We start from the raw sequence: 21,473 nt of genomic DNA on the forward strand, positions 1-21,473 counted from the left end.
TAGGCCATTGTGCCCAGCTACTTACTTCTATTTCTTAAAAAAAACATTTATTACTATAGACCATATGTACAAGTTTCTCTGGGCTCCAAACTCTTGCCTTTAAAATCAAGACATCCCGAAGAGAACTGTAGCTAAAACAGAGAGAAGAAAAGCTGTACCATTGGTGGGAAAGTGAGAGGGATGAGGACATCTGGGGTACAGAGGCAGAGCAAGGTATTAGTGGTGGCGAGGCAAGGACTGGAGGTCGAAGCAGCAGCAAGAGATGTCAGAGGAGATTTCCACAGTTATTGCTACAAGCCTTTGGAAAATTGTGACATTGTGTTAGGGCAAGATGACCCTTCCAGAATGTCCAGAGTGACCTGGACTGTTTGACTTGGGACTGCAGGAATTCATTTCAAGAAATAATACGCAAGAAGGCTTAAGAATCTGCCTTGAAAGGCTAATAGAATGAATTCAGATCCAAAGGGGAAATTGCCTTTTAATTCACTTTAAAAACTTCTGCAAATACTATTGAAGGCCCGCAAATCAGAAGTTGCAAGGTTATGTTGGATAAATACTGTAAAATACACGGGGCAAGAACTGGGATGGAGTGGGGAGTGAGGGGTAGATTGTGAGATATGTTGCAGAGGAAGCATAATCATACCTGCAACATACTTCTACCAAACTTTTTCAATCTTTAAGCTTTCTGCTTCTGTGCTTTCAACAACCAGCCTAGATATAGCCTTATAACTGTGTGATTTGGAAAAATGTGAGATGTATCACTGATTACTTTGAGTTCCCAACTGTCCCATTTTTTTGAGCTATCTATAGCTTTGTAGTTGACAATAAACTGTTTTATAAATGTCAGCTATTTCTCACAAGTTTAAAATTGCCTTGTTTTCTACCTGTGAAATTCTTAGAGATATTATTTTAATTTAAAAAAATTAACCCTTAGTTGCAGTAACTAGAGAAAATTTGATTTTTCTAAAGCTTTTTTCAAAGACTGCTTGCCTTAAATGTGATAGCCTAGTTTCTAAATAGGAGCTTTGTGAGTAGGTAAAATAACATTTAAAAATATAGGAATTGGCAGAAGATTAATCCATTTATCTTTGCAGACCTGGAATAGGTTCCTCTGTTCTATGTGGAACACTCCTATCTGGAGCATTTTTGCTTACACATTTTTTTTTCTTAATTGGTGTAACTCTGAGAGGTGGAAAATCTGATGCTGAAAACATGCATGTCTCATTTACTGAATGGGAATAGAGTTTTCTCTGTTAGCTGCCTGAGGATCACAAATTAAAGAATGCTCACTGTGATAATCAAAAGAGTCAAGAGCTGATCTAAATGAATGGAGGCAACCAGCACAAACATACTAAAGAAGGTGAGTTTTGACTTATAGGAAAAGAATGAAATGATAATACGGGAGCAGAAAAATAATTTCACCAGTGGGAACAAGTTATAACACTTTGCTTTATATAAAGTGAATAGGAATGTGATAGTAAAGATTCAATCTATGTGTCATCATCTAGGAAGATAAGCTAGATGGTAGCTATCTTGTAGTGCTTTGATTATTTTCATTTACTTGCTCAGTAAATATTTATTGAGCATTTACTGTCCTCAGGTACTCTTTTAGTGACTGGAAATATGAGAGAACTACACAAAATTCCTACTTTATGGAGTTAGATACAGAGCACCAAACATGGACAAAATAACGTATACTTTCAAATAATTGTGTCAGTGACAATAAATCATGGTAAAAGAATTGAGGGTGGCTTGGAGGTAATGGTAGGCACTATTTTAGAGTGGTCAGAGAACATCATTCTAGAGAGGTGACACTTCAGTAAAGAGCAGAAAGAAATAAGCAAGCAAGTTAAAAAAAGATGTAAACAAATGTGATTGCAGGCACAGAAACAAGGACCTTGAGACAAGGATGAACTTTGATCTCTCTGAGGGTCAGAAAAAAGCAAAGCAAAACAAAACGTAAAACTCAAGAAACAAACAAACAAACAAAAACAAAAGCCAGTGTGACTCAAGCACAGAAAAGGAAAGTGAAAATTGTTTGCAGTGAGATTGAAATGGCAGAAAGAAACCTGGATGTGGAAGATAATCCAAGATATGTTAAGCAATTCTGATTTTATTCTATTTTTATTTTCAGGGGTGGGGAGGCTGGGGATTGAACTCAGCGGCACTAGACTACTGAGCCACATCCCCATCCCTATTTTGTACTTTATTTAGAGACAGGGTCTCACTGAGTTGCTTAGTGTATCGCTTTTGCTGAGGCTGGATTTGAACTCACGATCGTCCTGCCTCCACCTCCCAAGCTGCTGGGATTACAGGTGTGCACCACCATGCCTGCTCTATTTTTGATGGTATGCTATTGGTGGTAAAAGCATGGAAATGGTCCAGTTGATTTATGATTTTTGGCAGGGAGTTATTGGGACTAACTTCAAACTTGCAATCTTTCTGTCTTGTCCTCCTGACCCACTGGGATTATGGGTGTGTGCCACCATGTTTGGCAGATTTGTGATTTAAATAATAACTCTGAATGATACAAGGGGAATGGACTTTAGTTAACGGATGTAAGTTGACCATTAGAAGGTTTTGCAGCATTATGAACAGGAAAGGATGGGGACTAAAACCAAGGGTTAGTAAAGATGAGGAAAAAATGGTCAAATTTATGTTGTGAATTGCAGATTATTGAGATGTGAGGTAAACAAATGGAGAGTGAATTCTAGAATTTTAGCCAACAATTGTTGCATGATAGCAACATTCACCAAGATGAAAGAGATTGAAAGAACATTGTAAAAGTTCTACGCTTTTATCAGTGAATGAGAAAATAATTATATACATCTACTGTAAAACAGCTTGACTTATAAAGAATATGGAAGTATGGGAATGTGGGGAATGACTTAGATGTCCATAGAAAGGTTAGTTCTTACATGATAAATAATTAGGGCTTCCGCCAAAATGAAATCATACCCCAAGTGTCTTTATGGTAAACAACATACTATTATTCAAAAATGCACCCAGAATGAATTTGGTAGTGTCTCCCTTTCTATTTCATGCAATAATTTGGGGGGCATCAGCATTAGTTCTTCTTTAAAGGTCTAGTAGAATTCATTGGGGAATCAGTGCAGTCCCAGGATTTTCACTGTTATAAGGCTTTTTATTATTGCTTCTGTCTCATTGCTTATTATTGATCTGTTTAGTTTTTCTATATCATCCTGATCAATTTCGTAGGACATATGTGTTCAGAAATCTATCCATTTTTTCTATGTCTTTCATTTTATTGGCATAGAAGTTGTCAAAGTAGTCCCCAATGATCTTAGGATTTCAGGCATATCTGTGGTGATATCTCCTTTTTCATCTCTTTTCTTGATTTGGGTTTTTTTCTTTCTCTAGTGGTTATTTTGGCTAAGAGTTTATCAATCTTATTATCTTTTCAAATAATTAAAATTTTGTTTCATTGATTCTTTGTATTATTTTTTAAAATTTTCTATTTCATTAATTTAGCATCTATCTTAATTATTTCCTTTCTTCTACTGATCTTAGAAATAATTTCCTTGTTTTTCTATAACCTTGAGATGTATTGTTGGGTTGTTTATTTGTTGATTTTTTTAACACAGGTACTAACAGCTATGACCTTTTCTCTTAGAATTACATCATTTTTTCCCACAGATTCTGGCATATCTCTACTCTCATTTGATTCTAAGAATTTTTATATTTCTCCTTTAATTACCTTCATTGTCCCTTCTTTGTTCAAATCTGCTGTATTCAATCTCTATGTGTGTATGTAATTTCTATGTTTTTTTATTGCTGTTAATTTCTAATTTCATCCCATTATGCTTTGATAAGATACAAGGAATTATATTGATTTTTTTGGTATTTATTGAGAGTTGATTTGTGTCCTAAAATATGGTATGTTTTGGAGAAGTTTCCATAGGCAGCAGAGAAGTAAGAAAATTCAGCTGTCTTTGGGTGAAATATTCTATAGATATCTGTTAGGATCATGTGATTTATATTTATTTAGTTCTGAAGAGTCTTCAATGATTTTGTATTTGGATGAATGTAACTATTGGTGAGAGAAGTATGTTGAAATGACTCAATATTATTATACTTAAGTTTCTGAGTATTTATATTGAATAGTATTTGTTTTATGTAATTACATGCACCAACATTTAGGGCATAAATATTTATTTTCATTATATCATCTTGTTAGATTGTTCCCTTTACCACCATGAAGTGACCCTCTTTGTTTCAAAAGACCTTCAAAATTTGCTTTGTTAGATATGAAAGCAGCTATACTGCTTACTTTTGGTCTTCATTTCTATGGAATATTCTTTCCATCCTTTCACTCTTGGCCAGTGGATTTCTTTGCTTGTAATATGAGTCTTTTGCAAACAACATATGGTTGGATGTTGTTTTTTAATCCACAATGCCAGCCTGACTTCTAATTAAAGAATTGAGACCATTTACATGCAGTGTTATTACAGAGAGATATGTATTATTACCAACCATTTTAGAATGCAGTGAAAAATCAGGAATGGAGAGGAACATGAATAATTAGTAGCAGCAAAAAAATACTAGAAGAGATAGTAGCAAAAGGTATGTTTACTGTGTCAGACTCACTCACAAGAAATAACTGCCCTTTTCCCTTTGAGAGCACTGAATCCTAACCTCTAGACAACCAGCCTTTTCCCTTTGAACAGCCCCTTCTTCCCCATCCCAGGCTGGTTCCATTGGCCACTTTTATTACAAAATTCCCATCCTGTTTACAATTGGTTGGATGAGGGAAGGATGCTTGGATAGAGTTGAATTAATCCAAATGTAGCTTTTGTCTTGAAATTTGGAGTTAAGTAATATTTACATCCATTTTGAGTTTTTATTGTAATATGCTAACACAAGAATGTTATGTTGATCATATGTCACTTTGTTGAGTCTGAGAAGAAGAGAAATTTGGGGAAGAGAGAAGAGGAAAGCAGATAATGAGACTGAGACAAACAAACAAACAAACAAACAGTAATGGGAGAACAGAGTCCTGACTACTGTCCAGGCTGCCTGGCCAGGATTCTTCACATAACTCTGTGTCTTTGCAATAACCCCCACCCGATTGTCTGCGTGCTATTGTTAGGTGCACTGACAGGCACACTAGAAGCTCTCAGAACAATTATTCTGAAGATTACCCCATCCTGAAATATCTTGTCAGTAGAATGTCATATGGGGAGGAGGGTGGCAGCCTGAGGGGCACCTGTCCCTCTCCTATCACATTCCTTGATCACTGTCTCATGTAGTATCAGAGCATAACACACTTTTGTCCCAGGAAGAAAAATAATCTGTCTGAAAAATAGTATGTGATAAAATTTAAAACATATTCAAGTACATGACTGGTCAGGTAAATTACAAATACACATACATGGCATGTTGAGTCGAGCATTGATGACCTGTTATAACTTTATATTCATACAAAGTTTTCAGCACACTTTTTAAAAAAGCTTTGTATTGGTATAATATATAGAGAGGACAGTAAACAAAGCCTATTGACTTTTCACAACTGCACTTATCTGTGCAATCAGCACCCAGATCATGGAACACATTATCACACAATTGTTTTTATTTATTTTAGTACTTAGGAAATAGGAATATTTGAATAGATTTACAATATCAGTTATATCTTTAAATGAATATTCTGAATCTGAAAATTCTTCACCTATTTTGCCCTCTTTATTGAAACATTTCTGTGACTTCCTTACATTGTCTCAATTAATCTTTTCCACAACACTGTTAGGTTGAATGTTTGTGCTTATTTTATAAGAGGAATTTGAGGCTCAAAGGTATTTAGTGATGTGTCAATGCACATATGTCTATAAATTGAACTCAGTTCTGTTTGACTCTCAAAGTACCCTTAACGGCTGCCTGCCAGATTTGGACAAAGTGATGTGGGTCATAGCCATATGTTTATTTGAATAGATAAGCTATGGTGAATAATAGTAGGGAAAAGTGTAGTTTTAAAATGGGTATTTAAGAGGTACATGAACTACCACTATTGAAATAAGAAGTGACAAAATAAAAATAGGGATTGCAAGATATGATTCTAGACTTACATATTTAAGAACAGAAATTGGAAGCAAATAGAAGTGTTTTTTTTTAAATTCTATGCCAGAAACATTCATAACATGATGAGGAATAGGATTAGGTTTATGGACGTTTGAAGGAAGATTCAAATGAAGTTGGAAAGGTAAATGGGAGAAGAGAAGGGAATGGAAGAGTTGAAATCATTCACAAGTTTGCAAGTCTAGGAAACTAGGGTGATAAAAAAAAAAAAACAACCTTGGAATGAAGTGGCATAGTGAGAATATGAACTTGATATTCGATACTCATATATTTAGGAGCCGTGTTGTTCCTTCAAATGTAAAAATTTGTGGCATCCTTTCCGGTGTTGTTTACTCTTATTTCAAACTTTTTATTCCTCACTATAGCAAAAAGACCTAATACTTTTACAGGAAGGTGTTATTTGGAAAGACTGAGCTATAAAGTAAGTTAAACCTGATGTTGATAGTTCAATAATGGATTTGGTTAGAACATATACACTGGTAATTTCTATGGCTCTATGCAAATGTTGTGAAACTTGATTCTTCTTTTCATGATTGGTGTGTAAGCTAGTTAGATATCAGGGTCCCTCCCTGGTCCCCTCCTCCCTCCTACCCTCTGTTTCTCTTTCCCTTATTTCCTTTCTCCTTTCTTTGCTCCCTTGGTTTTTGCTGTGGGTATAATAGGACATGTGCTTGTATCACTGGCTGATTTGAATTTTAGTTAGATAACTAACTCTGAATAATATCCTGTATTTTGATTCTGACCATATTTTATATATTTGGCTTTTTAAATGATTATGATATCCATCCTCCCTTGGGCTCTGTTCTCTTTGTTCAGGAAAAAAAAATTGTTTTGGGTTCATACTCAGTAAATGAATCACCAAGGTGTCCTAGCATGTGTTAGACACCATTAAACATATGGGAAGGTTTTAACCAGCGTTGTCTGTTTTATCTAGGCAAATATTTCCCGATATCCAAACAAGCTTCTCAAAATTACATATATGTAAATGTGTATATATTTGCTTCTATCATAACTTGGTAAAATTCATATCCAGTGTAAATTTTTAATTTGTATTTCTTCCTTGGAAAAAAATAAAATTGCCACATTTTTTTCCCCTCCTAATTCAGTCATTTCTCATCTTGATGAAAAATCAATCATCTTTATGCTCCAGGGTCTATATTTATCTCATCCAACCTTTCTCCACTTCCACACCAAATTAAAAAATGATGAAACAAGAAGGAAACAAACTCAAGAAATGGGGAAGCTTATTACAGTCTGTGCTTCTTAACTGACGATTCTGTAAAACAAAGAGGTGATGAAGAGCCAAGCACGGGGTTGCTGTTATTTCTTACTTACAGCGACTGCCTCCAAGATCTGTTTGACGGCATTTGCAGCGTCTCGCTCACTATAATATCCCTTTTCCACAATCCTAAAAAAAACACGAAATGCTTCTCAGACACATACATTTAGTTGAATAGATGTTAAGAGAAGTTAATTAAATCAATGTCAAAGAAGATACATCTAAACAATTGCTACAAGCTACCGTAACACCAGGGAGAGAGAGACCCATAAACTGGCACTCTAAACATTTTACTTTGTTTAGGAAAATGAAAAACATTTATTTTGCCTCAGCTTAAACTGTCCATCCTATTTAAGGAGGAAAAAAAAAAGTCCATCTTGTTTAAACTTTATATGGTGAATTATTTTAAACATTCCAAGTTGATATTATAAGATGAAACATTCCAAGAGAATTGCCACACAGCTTTAACAATGATTTATTCTAGGCAGTCTTGTTTTATCTGTTGGCTTAAATAAATATCTATTTCATTTTGCATCCTCCTTTATTATTTCAAAGAAAATGTCAGACTCATAACTTTATGCCTAAATAGTTGAGGCATCTTTAAAAAATGAGATATTTTAAAGTCATAATCGTAATGAAAATATCATACCCATAAGTTATAATTCCTTAATATCATCAAATATGTAGTATTTTAAGTTTCAAATAAAGCTTTGGTGAATAGACTAACTAGCCTAATCATGAATTGGAAAATTTGTAGTCTTGTAACGAAAATATCATATAGACAGGATTTTCAAGAACCACTTAATAATCATCTCCTGAATATTATTATTATAATCTAGTTTCTCACTTTATTTAACCTAATGTACCAAAATCATCCAAAAAAGTACAAAGATGGGAAGGGATATTCCCTCTCACTCTCATTCTTTGAAAAGATGATGCAAAAAATTCAATTATTTAATTTTCCAATCCAGTTATTTAGAACATTGGCAAGAAACACTGACATCATCTTTTTTAAAGGTTGAGAGACAAAATATCCCTCCTCATCTTTTTATTTATTTATTTTTGGACACTGTTATGCATTAGGTTAAATAAAGTGAGAATGTGGACTATAATATTCAAGGGATGGTTATTAAGTGGTTGCCTGAAAATCCTGTCTGTATGATATTTTTCTTACAAAACTGCAAATTTTCTAATTCATGATTAGGTTAGTCTACTCACTAAAACTTTAACTGAAATGACATCTTGAACTACACTTTCTGAACATTTAAAAATTAAGTATGAGAGAAAAGAAAAAGAAAGACTATTGTGACAGAGTAAGTGGAGTACTCTGACTGCCATTACATCACGTTCTGCATTTTGCTCTAAATGTAGACTTTGTGAAACATCCATCAACTAGCACAAGTGCAATTAGCATCTCCTCTGTGCACTGGACCTGCAGCCTTGGGAGCTTGGCTTTCTGTAGTCTTGTTAAAGGAGAAGAATTTTTATAAAAATGATGGAAAAGGCTGACTGATGGTTAACTTCCTTTTCAACATTCCTTCTCTCCAGAAGATAAAATTGTTTATTTCCAAGCCTGCAGAAGAAGAGTGTGGATTTTTCCCATAGTCACTTACCCAGGCTAGAGCTTTACTACAAGTGCTGCATCCTGGGGTAATGCTCATGTCTTAGTCTATGCAAATGGCACATCTTGGAGTTAACAGAGCCAATCTGCAGAACAATGAGTCATTTCCCCACATTGTCTATTAAATGAACAGTTCTTTGTGGGCATAAATGTCATTTGTAGAGGCGATGCTTCATTCAGTAGAAATTTCTCTCTATATTTTGGTTTATTATGAAGTCTTAAGCTTTGACTTAGATGTGGTATTTGTATATGTTTATTTGGCTATAATTTAGGGCTAAATGTCTATTATAGACTAAATGTTTCTGTAGCCCCGAACATCATATATTGAAACCTGATCACCAATGCACTAAGCACTAGTAGCAGAGGCAGAGACTTTGGGAGGTGAGTAGGTCATGAGGGTGGGGCCCTCAGGAGTGGAAATAGTGCACTTCTAAAAGAGGCCTCAAAGTGCTGCCTTCCTCTATGTGTCATATGGGAACACGTGAGGAAAGCATCATTTTTTAACCAGAAAGCATCCTTTCACCAGATATTGAATTTGATGGCACCTTGATCTTAGTCTTCCTGGCCTCAGAATTGTGAGAAATAAACTTCTGTTGTTTATAAGTCACCCAGTCTGAGGAATTGTGTTACAACAACATTAACGAATGAAGGCCTTTATTCTAGAACATGCTCTTGAGTGGATGCCTAGGGATGTACTGGATGTAGGAATGAATTTTCTTGGGAGTTGTTTTCAGGTAGAATGGAGGGAAGAATAAGTATATAAAAATAATTACTGGAAATTTCACTAATTTCCCTCAAAATGTGCTAAATTCATAAAATAATTTGTCTAATTATAAAGAAGATGCACTCCAACAGTCATGCCCATTCATTATTTTATTTGATAAATATTATGGAGTGACTATTATGCACTGGGTACTCAGTAGTGAATAAGATATGGTCTCTTCACTCCTGGGGTTTCTTCTGGTATTAAGTGGGTAGACAACAATCAACACGGTATGCTAAATGCTGTTACAGAAGCATTAGGGAACAGTTTAAGAGCTGAGAAAAGGCAGTAATCTTCTGGAGGCCTCCTAGGGTAGATGAAGAATTCCAGAAATTGCTCAGTTTTGGCCTGAAGTGTATAGAAGTTTCCCAGCACGGGAAGAGTGGAAATTGAGGCTGGGAACAGGTGAAAAAGAGAAGCATGAGATCAGGCAGGAGAAAAATTGTTTTGAAAAAAAATAAAAGAGAACAAGACTATAGTGAGAGTTCAAGCATGAAGGTAGGATGTCAACATTCATCAATATTTTGGACTGTCTAATGTGAGCCAGGTACTTGCTGGATATAAAAAGATTTGGCTCTTCGCCCAGGTGAGACCACAAAATGTAAAGAAAGCAAAGTTATAAACAACAACAACAAAACATTATCACAGATATGATACAGGTTATAATTGTGTTTGTGCAGTGGGTTTGGAGCAGGTATTGGTTGATTCTGTAGTGAGAAACAACATCCCTAAAGCAGGTATGTGGAGTAAGGACACCAAATTGAACACCTTCCTGACTTTATCTCAGTGCACACTCCATACACATAGGTCATTGGAGGGTGATTAGAAAGATCAATAGAAGTGAACTTCTCAATTCACCAACATAAGTTTATAACTTAGAACTATGACTATAAGTGAAGTTACTAGTGACTGATCAAAGGAAAATAAAGTCTTACAATCCTTTTCTGTCCATTTAGGTCACAGGATGCATAGCAGGTATGTTTGTTCAATACCTTGGGCAGGACGCTGAAGTAACATTCTCAGTCTTTGCAAAAAACCATTGGTTGGGGGCCGGAGTTGTGGCTCAGTGGTAGGGTGCTTACCTAGCATGTGCAAGGCCCTGGGTTTGATCCTCAGCGCCACATACAAATAAATAAAAAAAAATAAAAAGGTATTGTGTCCAACTACAACTAAAAAATATAATAATAATAAAAGAAAGACCATTGCTTGGATCAGTCAGCAGATCCTCACTGTGAGCCTTGCTCTTGGTAGACAGTCAATAAATACTTTTGCATCAATACTAACCACCAAGTGAATGGATGTCAGAAACATTTCAGACCATAAACATCTGGACAATTCTTTACCTAATTCCTTATCATGGCAGAACAAAAGCACTAGACTTGGAAGTAATCACCATCACAAGTGCCTTGGCTGTGGCTCCCGAGGGAGAACAGCCACATCCATGCTTCTAGAAGGTGAATGCAGAAAGCAGAAGGGTTATTTCTGGACTTTGATATAAACTCAGTACTATATAGTTTTAGATAATACTATAATAACATGCATCTTTTTCAAAACTTAAAGTAAATTATATCAAAGTGACTTAAATTCAGCAAAATAGAGTATTTATGTTGTAAAAGTAACACAATAATTCCTTCACACAATTTGGCTGGCATTTTAAAAAATTGTCAATTAAATTGAACTATGGATAGATGGTCAAGGATTTATAACCTTATATGACAGATACTAGTAACTGATTTTTAGAAGCAATGAAGGTATGCAATCATTGTAGGGATTTTTAAAGCTATAAAAATAGGGAGATAATTTTGGTTGGTATTTTTATTTTTTCTATTTAAACATAGCAATTGCTATATTTACTTTCATTTCCTCTTCATGATTTGTAAAATAGTACAAAAGCAGTTAAGATGATACCAGCATCTTAAGATCAATTTCAAATGCCCGGGGTCATGTAATTTACCTCTATGCCACAGAGTTCCACAGCTTTCCACTGTGGGCTGATCTAGAAGGCTCAGTGTTAAAGCAAATGTCTCCCAGGATTTTAATCAAGACACTGACCCATAACCAAAGGTCTTAAAGTCAGCATACTATGGTGATACAGCCACATCAATGTTTATAGCAGCTCAATTCACAATTGCTAAGCTATGGAACCAGCCTAGTTGCCCTTCAAGAGATGAATGCATTTAAAAAATGTGATTTTATATATATATATATATATATATATATATACACACACACACACACACACACATACACACACACACACATATATATATATATATATACATACATACACACATAATTAAATATTACTAAGCCATAAAGAAAAATGAAATTATGGCATTTGCAGCTGAAACTGGAGACTATCTGCTAAGTGAAATAAGCCAATCCCCCAAAACCAAAGGCCTAATGTTCTCTCTGATATGTTAACACACAATAAGGGGGAGGGAGGGAAGAATAAAAGTTCATTGGATTAGACAAAGGGGAATGAAGAGAAGGGATGGGATGGGAATAGGAAAGACAGTGGGATGAATCAGACTTAACTTTCCTATGTTCATACATGAATACACAACCAGTGAAACTCCACATCATGTACAACCACAAGAACGGGATCCTAATTAGAATAAGTTATATTCCATGTATGTGCAATATGTCAAAATACACCCTACTGTCATTCGTGTATATTTTAAAAGAAAAGAAAAAAAAAACTGACCCTAAAAGCTGTCTGGGGAGCCCCATTCTGCAGTTGTCCACAGGTTCTGTGGGGACAGCACATTTTCCTAGCCTTCTCACTGCAATCCTCCGGCCTCCATAGGCCTTTTTCCTCTGGTACTGTGCCTTTTACTTTCACTGCTTGCCACACAAGTCTCTTCTCCTCAGTTGGTCTGTTTTCCTTCTCATCATTTTAAACTTGTAGGATAAGAAAACATGTATGCGTAATGCCTGTTTCTCTCCAAGGGTCTGCTTTAATATGTGACTCTTGTGCATTTGCTTCGACACACTAATTGCCGCAAATTGAATTGAGCACATCTCCATCCAGGCAGTCAGCACAGGCCCTGCAGCTGAGAAGCTCTAATCTGATCATATCCTGAGGCCTCCAGACTTCCTGGCATGCAGATTAGGAAGTGTACTGCTCTGTCCCCTAATCGCAGCATTTGCCCAAATGGCTGCGTTATTACATGATTGTAGGCTTAAGTGGGAAAGACTTGGTCTGATGAGAATGTGTACTAAGGACCAAATGTCAGAGGATAAAAACCCCAAAGTAAATTTTCAGAAAACAAGTCTTAAGGCTGCCACTACACTATAATGTTGCCACATACAAAATTATACTTAATTAATTCAGCAGTACCTGTATAAGTCTACCCACTCCTCTATAAGTTTCAGTTAATGCTTTTTCTCATTTCATTGATAGTATTTTTGTTTTGCTTTTTTTCTCTAAGAAACTTTCTCATGAAGTGCTAAACTCATATATGTTTTTTTAAAAATTTATGTTTCAAAGGTGCTGCTTGTACCTGTTATATTGAAAGCTAGGGAGGGAGTCAGGGATGGTGGATCAATGTGTGTGCTGGCTAGGGAGTTGCTGTACAGGAGAAATAAGAAACCAAATCAAATTGTAGACCTTGGAATGGGCCTAAAGGATTCCTAGTCCAATTCTCTCATACTATAAATGAAAAGGTTGACCCGAAGACTTTATATAAATTGCTGAAGAGCCGGCTGTTTATTCAATCATTCACTTGACAAATATCTTACAACTGCTTGCTTTCTGCCTAGCCCAACATTTGAAATGGGGATTGAAAAACCATCCTTACCCTGGCCAGTGTGCTATGCTTTTGGATATCACTTTGCTGCAGAAGATTTGTCCTTCTACCTTCTAGCTGCTAATTTTCAGTTTCTCATGTAAGATTTAGTTCAAAAGATTCTATTCCTCTCTGAACCCATTTCAGACTCCTTGCACAGTTTCTATATCTCAATTAGAGCAATGATCAGCCCCACATGAATATTTGGAGCCAAACTTGGGGCCAAGTACCAGCAAATGCAAAGTACATTATGATATGTCTTTTGGATATTGATTTTTATCTTTATTTTCTCTTTTGGGTCCCCAGCCTTCATTTATTTTATTTTTATCTTTTGATATTATGGCTGTCTGCATAAGCCCCAATACACATTTTTGAAAGTTTATGGCAATATTAAAAACATTAGAATCCATAACACAGAGTTCTTTTCTCTTTTCTAGACCTTGAGTTCCTTGAGGGTGATGATAATGTACTGTGGTTAACATGGTAGTAAGAAGAGAATAAAGTGGGTAGCGAAGTTAAAGTCCTTGGGTCAGGCTTTTCATTTATAGTATGAGAGAATTGGACTACAAATCCCTTAGGTCCATTCCAAAGTTAGAAGTTAGAACACTGGGCTGAGTACAATTTGTAAGTGGTTTTGTTTACATTTTTTTTTTAAATTATGGACTTGAATGGAAAAGAGGGAGTGGTCTTCTGGACTGACCTGATGGAATCCATGTTTTAAATGTGGAAGGGAGTGAAATTAACTTTAGTTAGGATTCTACTGCTATGAGAGGGAATGTGAAGGCTCCAAGGGCAGAAGCAATGGAAATGCAGGGAAGGGAGGACTTTGAAAGGCTCTCACAGGAAGAATTATGGGTGGAAGGAAGTAAAAGGAAGAGGGAGAAATCCATGCTGATTAGTTTAGCTGGTGAATCAGTTCACAAGGGTAGGGAAGGGAAACAAGATTAAGAGTTGAAGAAGGATGTTGGGTTCATTTGAGGACATATTAATTTACAGATGCCAAAGGAGCATTTTGGTAAAAATGCCTGGTGGATTGTTGATAGCACAGCTTCATCTCTGCTGAGAAGGCTGTCACCAGTGTGGCCCAGGCCACAGGCAAGTGTCAGATCGACCTGCAGAGAATGCAGGAAGACGGTTCAGGGAAATGTGGACCGCTAGGAGATGGAAAGGCGGAGAGGAACTCAGGATGGAGACCAGGAAGGAAACAACTGGAAAGTCAGATAAAAATCAAGGGAAACAGAAGCTGTCGAAAACTGCATGGGAGATAGGGGGAGGTGTAGCCCCATGACACAAGATGACACAGACCAGATGTGTGTCAGTTGCTGAAGACTACACATCTTTGGAGATATGTGTCTCTAAAATCTATAGTCCTCAGCTTCAGCAGACATTTGGTGCTCCTCAGAAGTTTTTATTTTTGCCATTGTGTGCTCTCACATTTCCACTTTGACACTTTAACACTTTCATCTCCCAATGCCCCATATTTTTTATAATGTATATAAAATCTTCCATGTTTGTCTTTTTTTTTTTTTTTTTTGCTTAGCCTAGCATTTTTAAGGTTCATCCATGCTACAGTAGGCATCGAAAGAAAAGTCCTGTTAGTATGGAATGGTATTGCATTATACATTTTGTTTGTTCATTTACCAGTTGATAACATTTGAATTATTTCCTCTCTTTTAACATGCCCCACTCTACATGCAGGAATACACACTGAAACTCAAAGGACATAAACTTGCTGATGCCCACAATGTTTGCTGGGCTATGAGAAATAAAGTCTTTTGTCTCTCACCAGGAGCCTCAGATGTCTTGCCAGCATCCATAAAAGACTAACAGGCTAATTTAGTAGCTGATAAATAAAATAAAATTACATCTCAGCTCAAACAATTATTCCTCCAGCTCTGTACTTCAAAATTGTTTTGACTAATCTAGGTCTTTGATTCTTTGGCATATTATCTCTTTCTTTCTGCTTCTGAGGAAGAAAGACACATTTTCTATGCTGAACAAATTCCTGTGTTTGACTCTAGATCTTTTTCCCTCTGTGCCTGCTCTGAAATGTTCCAAATATAAGTCCCTTTCTTTTTTATTTTATTTTATTTTATTTTATGTATGTATGTATGTATGTATTTTTTATATACACAACAACAGTGGAATGCATTACAATCCTTATTACTCATATAGAGCACAATTTTTCGTATCTCTGTATATAAAGTATGTTCACACCAACTCATGCCATTATACATGTACTCTTTTTTTGCATTACAATTTTTAATACACATGTATATCATAATTTTTCATATTTCTGTATATAAGGTATGTTGGCCCCAAATTCAAATCTTCATACATGGATTTTGTATAATGATGACCATCACATTCCACCATCCTTGATAATCCCTCCCACCCCTCTGCCCTATCTAGAGTTCATCTAATCCTCCCATGTTCTCCCTCCCTACCCCACTATGAGTCACCCCCCCTTATATCAGAGAAAACATTCAGCATTTGGTTTTTGGGGATTGGCTAACTCCAAATATAAGTCCCTTTCACACAGACCTTTCATGCTTCTCCTTGTGGGCTCCTTCCCCAAGAAAATCCATGTGTCCTTAGTGCTCCAACTTAAAATAACCAGTCTCCATTTATCCTGGGTCCCCTTCAACTACCTCACCTCTTATCCATTCCTTTATAGCCAAGCTTTCAAAAACAACAACAACAACAAAAAAAAAAACCCAAAAAACAAAAAACAAAAACAGGACCATACATCTTGTTCAAAGTATGTTCTCTTCACATATGGCCATATAAAGCCACACAAAGAGATATCCATGATCAAAAAACAACTCTGCATATTAATGTATAAATTTGACCCAACACTCACATTGGACAAAATGTTAGACTACTAATCTGAAGTTGTTTTTATTTATTTATTTAGGAGTGCCTGGGTTAAAACCCAGTGCCTTGCACATGCTAGGCAAGTACTCTACCACTGAACTATATCCCCAGCACAGAAGTTTTATTTTTAGGTATACAGATATCAACATTTGCATAATGTGATAGAAAATCCACACACTTTGAAATGTGATATACTTGAGTCCAATCTTACTTCATTACTGTTGTTATTAGAATCTATAAGCCAAGTGACTTATTGATAAAAAGTTATTGGATGTCTCTGATCCTCAGTTATCTTGCACAGATAGCAGGCCTTGCCTAGATATCAGGGCCGACTTTGCATACATGTTGCTGTGAGAAGGAAATGAGATGATAATAGTAAAATGTCTTGCACACCACAAGGTTTCCAGTAGGAATTCAGATACGGCCCACATATAGTGACCAATTACCCTTTCTGGATAATCAAATTTTGTAGAACTTCACTTCAGACATATTAATGGTTAATATTTAACACAACAGTCTTCACAAATCTAGACTTTCCTTGAATTTGGTTAATCGGAATATCAACCACCACACAACCCTAAGACTGGGGCAAGAAATAGCCTAAGTCCGACTTTTGGAACATCTTCCTAATGGCAATGTTCTGAAAAGTCAACTGGTTTTCACCATGAGTTAGAAGCCCAGAAATGCTGAAATAGAAAACTATTAAGACTTATATTTAAAAAAAAAATCTATTTGAAGACATTAGAGAGTTATCAAGGAAGTGAAGGCTTCATCAACCTAGATCTAGGAAGGAAAACCCAGCAGAGCAAAGCTGCCATTGCTTGCCTCTGCTTTCCCTCTGAAGGCATGAACCGATTCTAAAGCAGCAGCGGAGAGGTGAGAAGCTGGAAAAGCTTCTGCTCATCTCACAGAACTGAGGGGACGGAAGGCAGGATCTGAGTTTTGCCATGGAAGAAGAACCCCAGTAAAATCCCCTGGCTTAAAGTTGAGACCCTTAAAGAGCAGAGCCCTATGAATAAGAATTGACATGAAATAGAGGCGCCCTTAGGAAGCCCAGCTTTGAATCAGCCCAATATCTGATTGCATCAGAGTGATCTCTTTTGTACCTTAAATGCTTGTCAGAATAAAAGAAAACCTGTTCTTGCGGAAGGAAACAGCATTCAAAGCTTCAAATTCTAAAACCGTTCATATATAATATTTGGCATTGGCAAGCAAAAGTATAAGAAGAAAGCAGAAAAGGCAAGAAAAGAAATTTACCAGGTGTTTGGATAATGGAGTTACCAGACAAAAATCAGGAAAAATGCTTTTGATTTAATCAGAAAACAAAGAATATTGCTAAATTAGTTGTGGTAACTATGATAATTTTCTGGAAAAAAAAACTTGAAAATTTACAACTTAAAGCAAACACCTTCTCCACTTAAAAGGTTCAATGAAAATGATGTTGGGGTTTTAAGAATTATGATCAGATTGGGAAGGATTGAACAATAACTTTGGGTACTTTCTTTTTCAACTGATGGCATAATACACTTATATAGATAAATAGATTTTAATCTTTTTCTTGAACATCAAAAACATTGCTTTTATTCCAAAAATCCATCATAATTTATCCTATGTAACTCATTATTTAACTTATACATGAAATAGCAGATTCCACCTGGAGTTTGACTATGTTTAATTTTTTACATACAAGCATCATAGAATAGATCTTCTGCTAATAAAATACAACCAGTTTGACTATAATGAACTAACATAATTACCTCTTCTTCAATTGCTCCATTAGTTCATTCATTAGGTGCTATTAGAGTCATCATTAGACAAGGAATGAATTCTCATTATCACAACTAAATAAATTTGAGTTTGACTTAAGTACAGGAAGAGTCATATTATGATTTCTTTACTTTCAAAGGAAAAAAAACTCAATAGATTATATAAAAAGCAGGATATATTTTCGTGTGATGTAATTTAAAGATAATTGTAAAAATAAGTAACTTAATGGAGATGCCAAATTCATCTCAGCTATGTCAATGATGTGGACAATGTTTAGGGGAAAAAGTCTATCTTCCAAAACCACTAACAGCTTGGGAGTGGTTGAGTGCTTTACTGGCTATCTGCCATCTTTTGGGATGTCTTCTGTTAAATATGAATATTTTATCCATTTACTTCTGCAAATGAAATTTATCAATAGCACTTAGGTTTTTATTTTTTCCTAGAACTGAATTAAATTCTACTCCAAATTCTTTCATGGAAGAAAGCTTGGGACACAGTGATACATAGAGACTTTTGACTCCAAATTAATTCAAATAAACAGAGGCAGGAAGGTAAATGGTGCTATTAGTAGATGATAGCTTCAGTATGTCATTCCTATCTGCAATTATTTACTATTAAAGAGTGTAAAATTTCTCTCCAATAAACCATAATTAGAGAAATATGCAAGATCTGCTCAGAGAAAACTCATGGCTCCAAAGCCAGTGGGATCTGCCTATAAAACTAACTCTACTAATATACCTAAATAATATGTGCATGGAAAAGAGTCAGCAAAAGGGGTGTGAAAAATGAAGACTTAATAGGCAAATTTTGGCAACAGCCAAATAGGCTAATTCAGAGGAGCACATGGGAACTTGATAATTTTAGAATAAGACTATATATTCTTAAAGTGTATTCAAGTTGTTAAGTTCTCTTCACAACATAGAACAGCTTTAAATTTGTCCCGAGGTTCAGAGAAGTTATGTAAATTACTCTAAGTTACTTATTCACCCTTGAGTGGTACAGTCTGGATTCAGAATTGTGAATCTAACAAACAAATAACCAACACCGGAAGGCTACCCATGCCCACTTTCTGTAGTGGACTCATTATTGAAAATATGAAAAGAGTAAAATTTTTTTTTAAAATCCACCTGTTCTAAGGAAACTTCAACATACATACAAACAAAATTAGATTTCTGTTAAAGATACATATGTAATTACAATCCAGGTGGCCCATTTTGTTCCTTCCCACCTAAAGGTTCAAATCCTTACGGGGTAAGGTTCAAAATAAAAGACAGAACAGTTGAAAAGACAATCCAAGCACTTTGGGACACTTTTGAAGAGGCAGCAAATTCAACTGGGTGGAGTAAGGATGGGAAGGAGGTGTCTTAGTTCATTTCAGCTGCTATAACCAAATGTCATTAACTGGGTGATGATAAACCACCATGGTTTTTTTCTCACAGTTTTGGAGGTTGGGAAGTCCATGCTGAAGGAATCAGCAGATTCTGGGTCTGGGCAAGTGCTGGCTTCCTCACTGAGCCTTTTCACTAAGTCCCACACACAGAGAAAGGGGGAGGTATCACTCTTGAGCCTCTGGTATAGGGCACTAATCCAATTCATCAAGGCACTGGCCTAGTCACCTCACAAACCCTCACCTTGGTGGTGAGGGTTTCAATATGTGACTTTGGGGCAACACAAACATTAAGGCCATAGTAGGAGGGAGAAGGGTTTCTCTCTCTACACAATCAAAACTAATTCCCTTTAGATATCTTTCTCCTCAGAGTCCACTCATTGTACCACTTACTTAGTCATTCACTCAGCAAATATTTATGGAGCGTTTACCATGACCCAGGCACCCAGTCTCTCCTTTGTCTTCCTCTTAAACCATAGCCCAATTCTCCCTCACCACGGGCACACTCCACCATTGAAAGCTTCTTACCATTTCTAGTGTGTAACCTACTTAGTCTCTTTACCTTCTTCCAATTCCATCTTGAACATAGCAGAAGACTCCCAAGAGCCCAACAGTGCAAACAGGGAATTTTCCTGAGTAGGTGGGGAAGGTGGAAAAACTATAGAAACATAAAGCTTGTTTGCCTGTCTGTTCTGCCAGATTGAAAAGCATCCTTCCCTCCCACATTCTCAAACCATTCCTTTGAGAGATGAACTATGAGCAGACAACTGAAATTGGCAATAACTGGCAAAAACAGAAAATGTTTTACCCTGAAACATGGAACTCTTTACCTAAAAGTAGATTTAAAAATAATCATTGGAAAAGTATTGATTTCTATAAGTTTGGGGATTATTATAAAGAACACTATTAGAGTGTAGGTTTAAATTCTTATGGTTTTCTGCAAATATTTTTTCAAATTATTTTCACATATATTACTATTTAAATTAATATGATTTTCAAAATTATATTTTTTATTGCATTAGTATTTGCAAAGTTAAAAAGATGTTATAGTGGTTCTCTATTTATTTATTCCAAATTTTCATCTACCTCTATCTGATTAACTACTATCCACATTTTTTCAACATCCTTCTTAATATTTATTTCAGGGAAATTTATCAAGTAGAATGCTCTTTTATTATGCTCTTTTATTTATTCCATTTCAGGAGAATTTCCCTTAGATTATTTTTGGGGGCCAAAAGCAAGCATTCCTGTGGTTAGGTGTCTAAGTCTACCTTACCTGTCAAATAGTTCTCCTCCTGTGACGAGTTCTAGGACCAGACTGATTTCTGCAGGAGTTTCAAATATTTCTTTAAGTTTTATCTGGGGAAAGATATACACATATGTCAATGATATCACAAGTTCCTTATTTTAATCTTCCTTGAAACTATCTAAGATTATGGCTAAAATTACATTCTCTCCAATAAGTAGTATTGGATCATTGGTAGTAAAAGTCCCTCTTTCTAGTGTCAGGTAGATATTTGTCACTCTCCTTTTGGGTTGTTGATTTTGTCAGTTACATCATCTTTTTCAAAGGTTCTATTAAGTTTTGACACTTTTCATTTTGGCAGTTGAAGAATAACTGCCTGAATTTTGCTAAAATATTCCAACTTCTGAATATCATTAGAATCAAAAATAAAACCCAATTTCCTAAATCAGTTGGACAACATCATGGTTGCTAGAGATGTAAAATGCTTCTTTCTCTTGGAAAGAAGGGACTCTGAATTAGGGGCCTGAGTCAGCATAGAACCTGTTAAAGCCTGTATGTGAATGATATCCTCAACAGCTTAACAGTTGCTAGTGGGCAAAGGAGGTCCTTAAGAATGAGTGGTGGGCCAGGTACGGGGGCGCACACCTATAAT

General features: G+C 35.9%; 1 protein-coding gene across 1 annotated transcript in view; it reads right to left on the reverse strand.

The window, feature by feature from the left end:
- Window positions 1-21,473, reverse strand: part of Camk4 (calcium/calmodulin dependent protein kinase IV) — a 232,431-nt gene that overhangs the window by 64,929 nt on the left and 146,029 nt on the right. Inside the window, exons 4-5 of the mRNA XM_046460434.2 lie at window positions 20,852-20,934; window positions 7,426-7,498 (exon numbers count right to left, since the gene is read on the reverse strand). Coding sequence (XP_046316390.1) covers window positions 7,426-7,498; window positions 20,852-20,934 — 156 coding nt within the window. The remainder of the gene's footprint in view (window positions 1-7,425; window positions 7,499-20,851; window positions 20,935-21,473) is intronic.

This window comes from Marmota monax, unplaced genomic scaffold (genome assembly GCF_021218885.2).
Source record: "Marmota monax isolate L192 unplaced genomic scaffold, Marmota_monax_Labrador192_F-V1.1 WCK01_AAM20220418_F8-fsc00006, whole genome shotgun sequence".
NCBI classification, from domain to species: Eukaryota; Metazoa; Chordata; class Mammalia; order Rodentia; family Sciuridae; genus Marmota; species Marmota monax.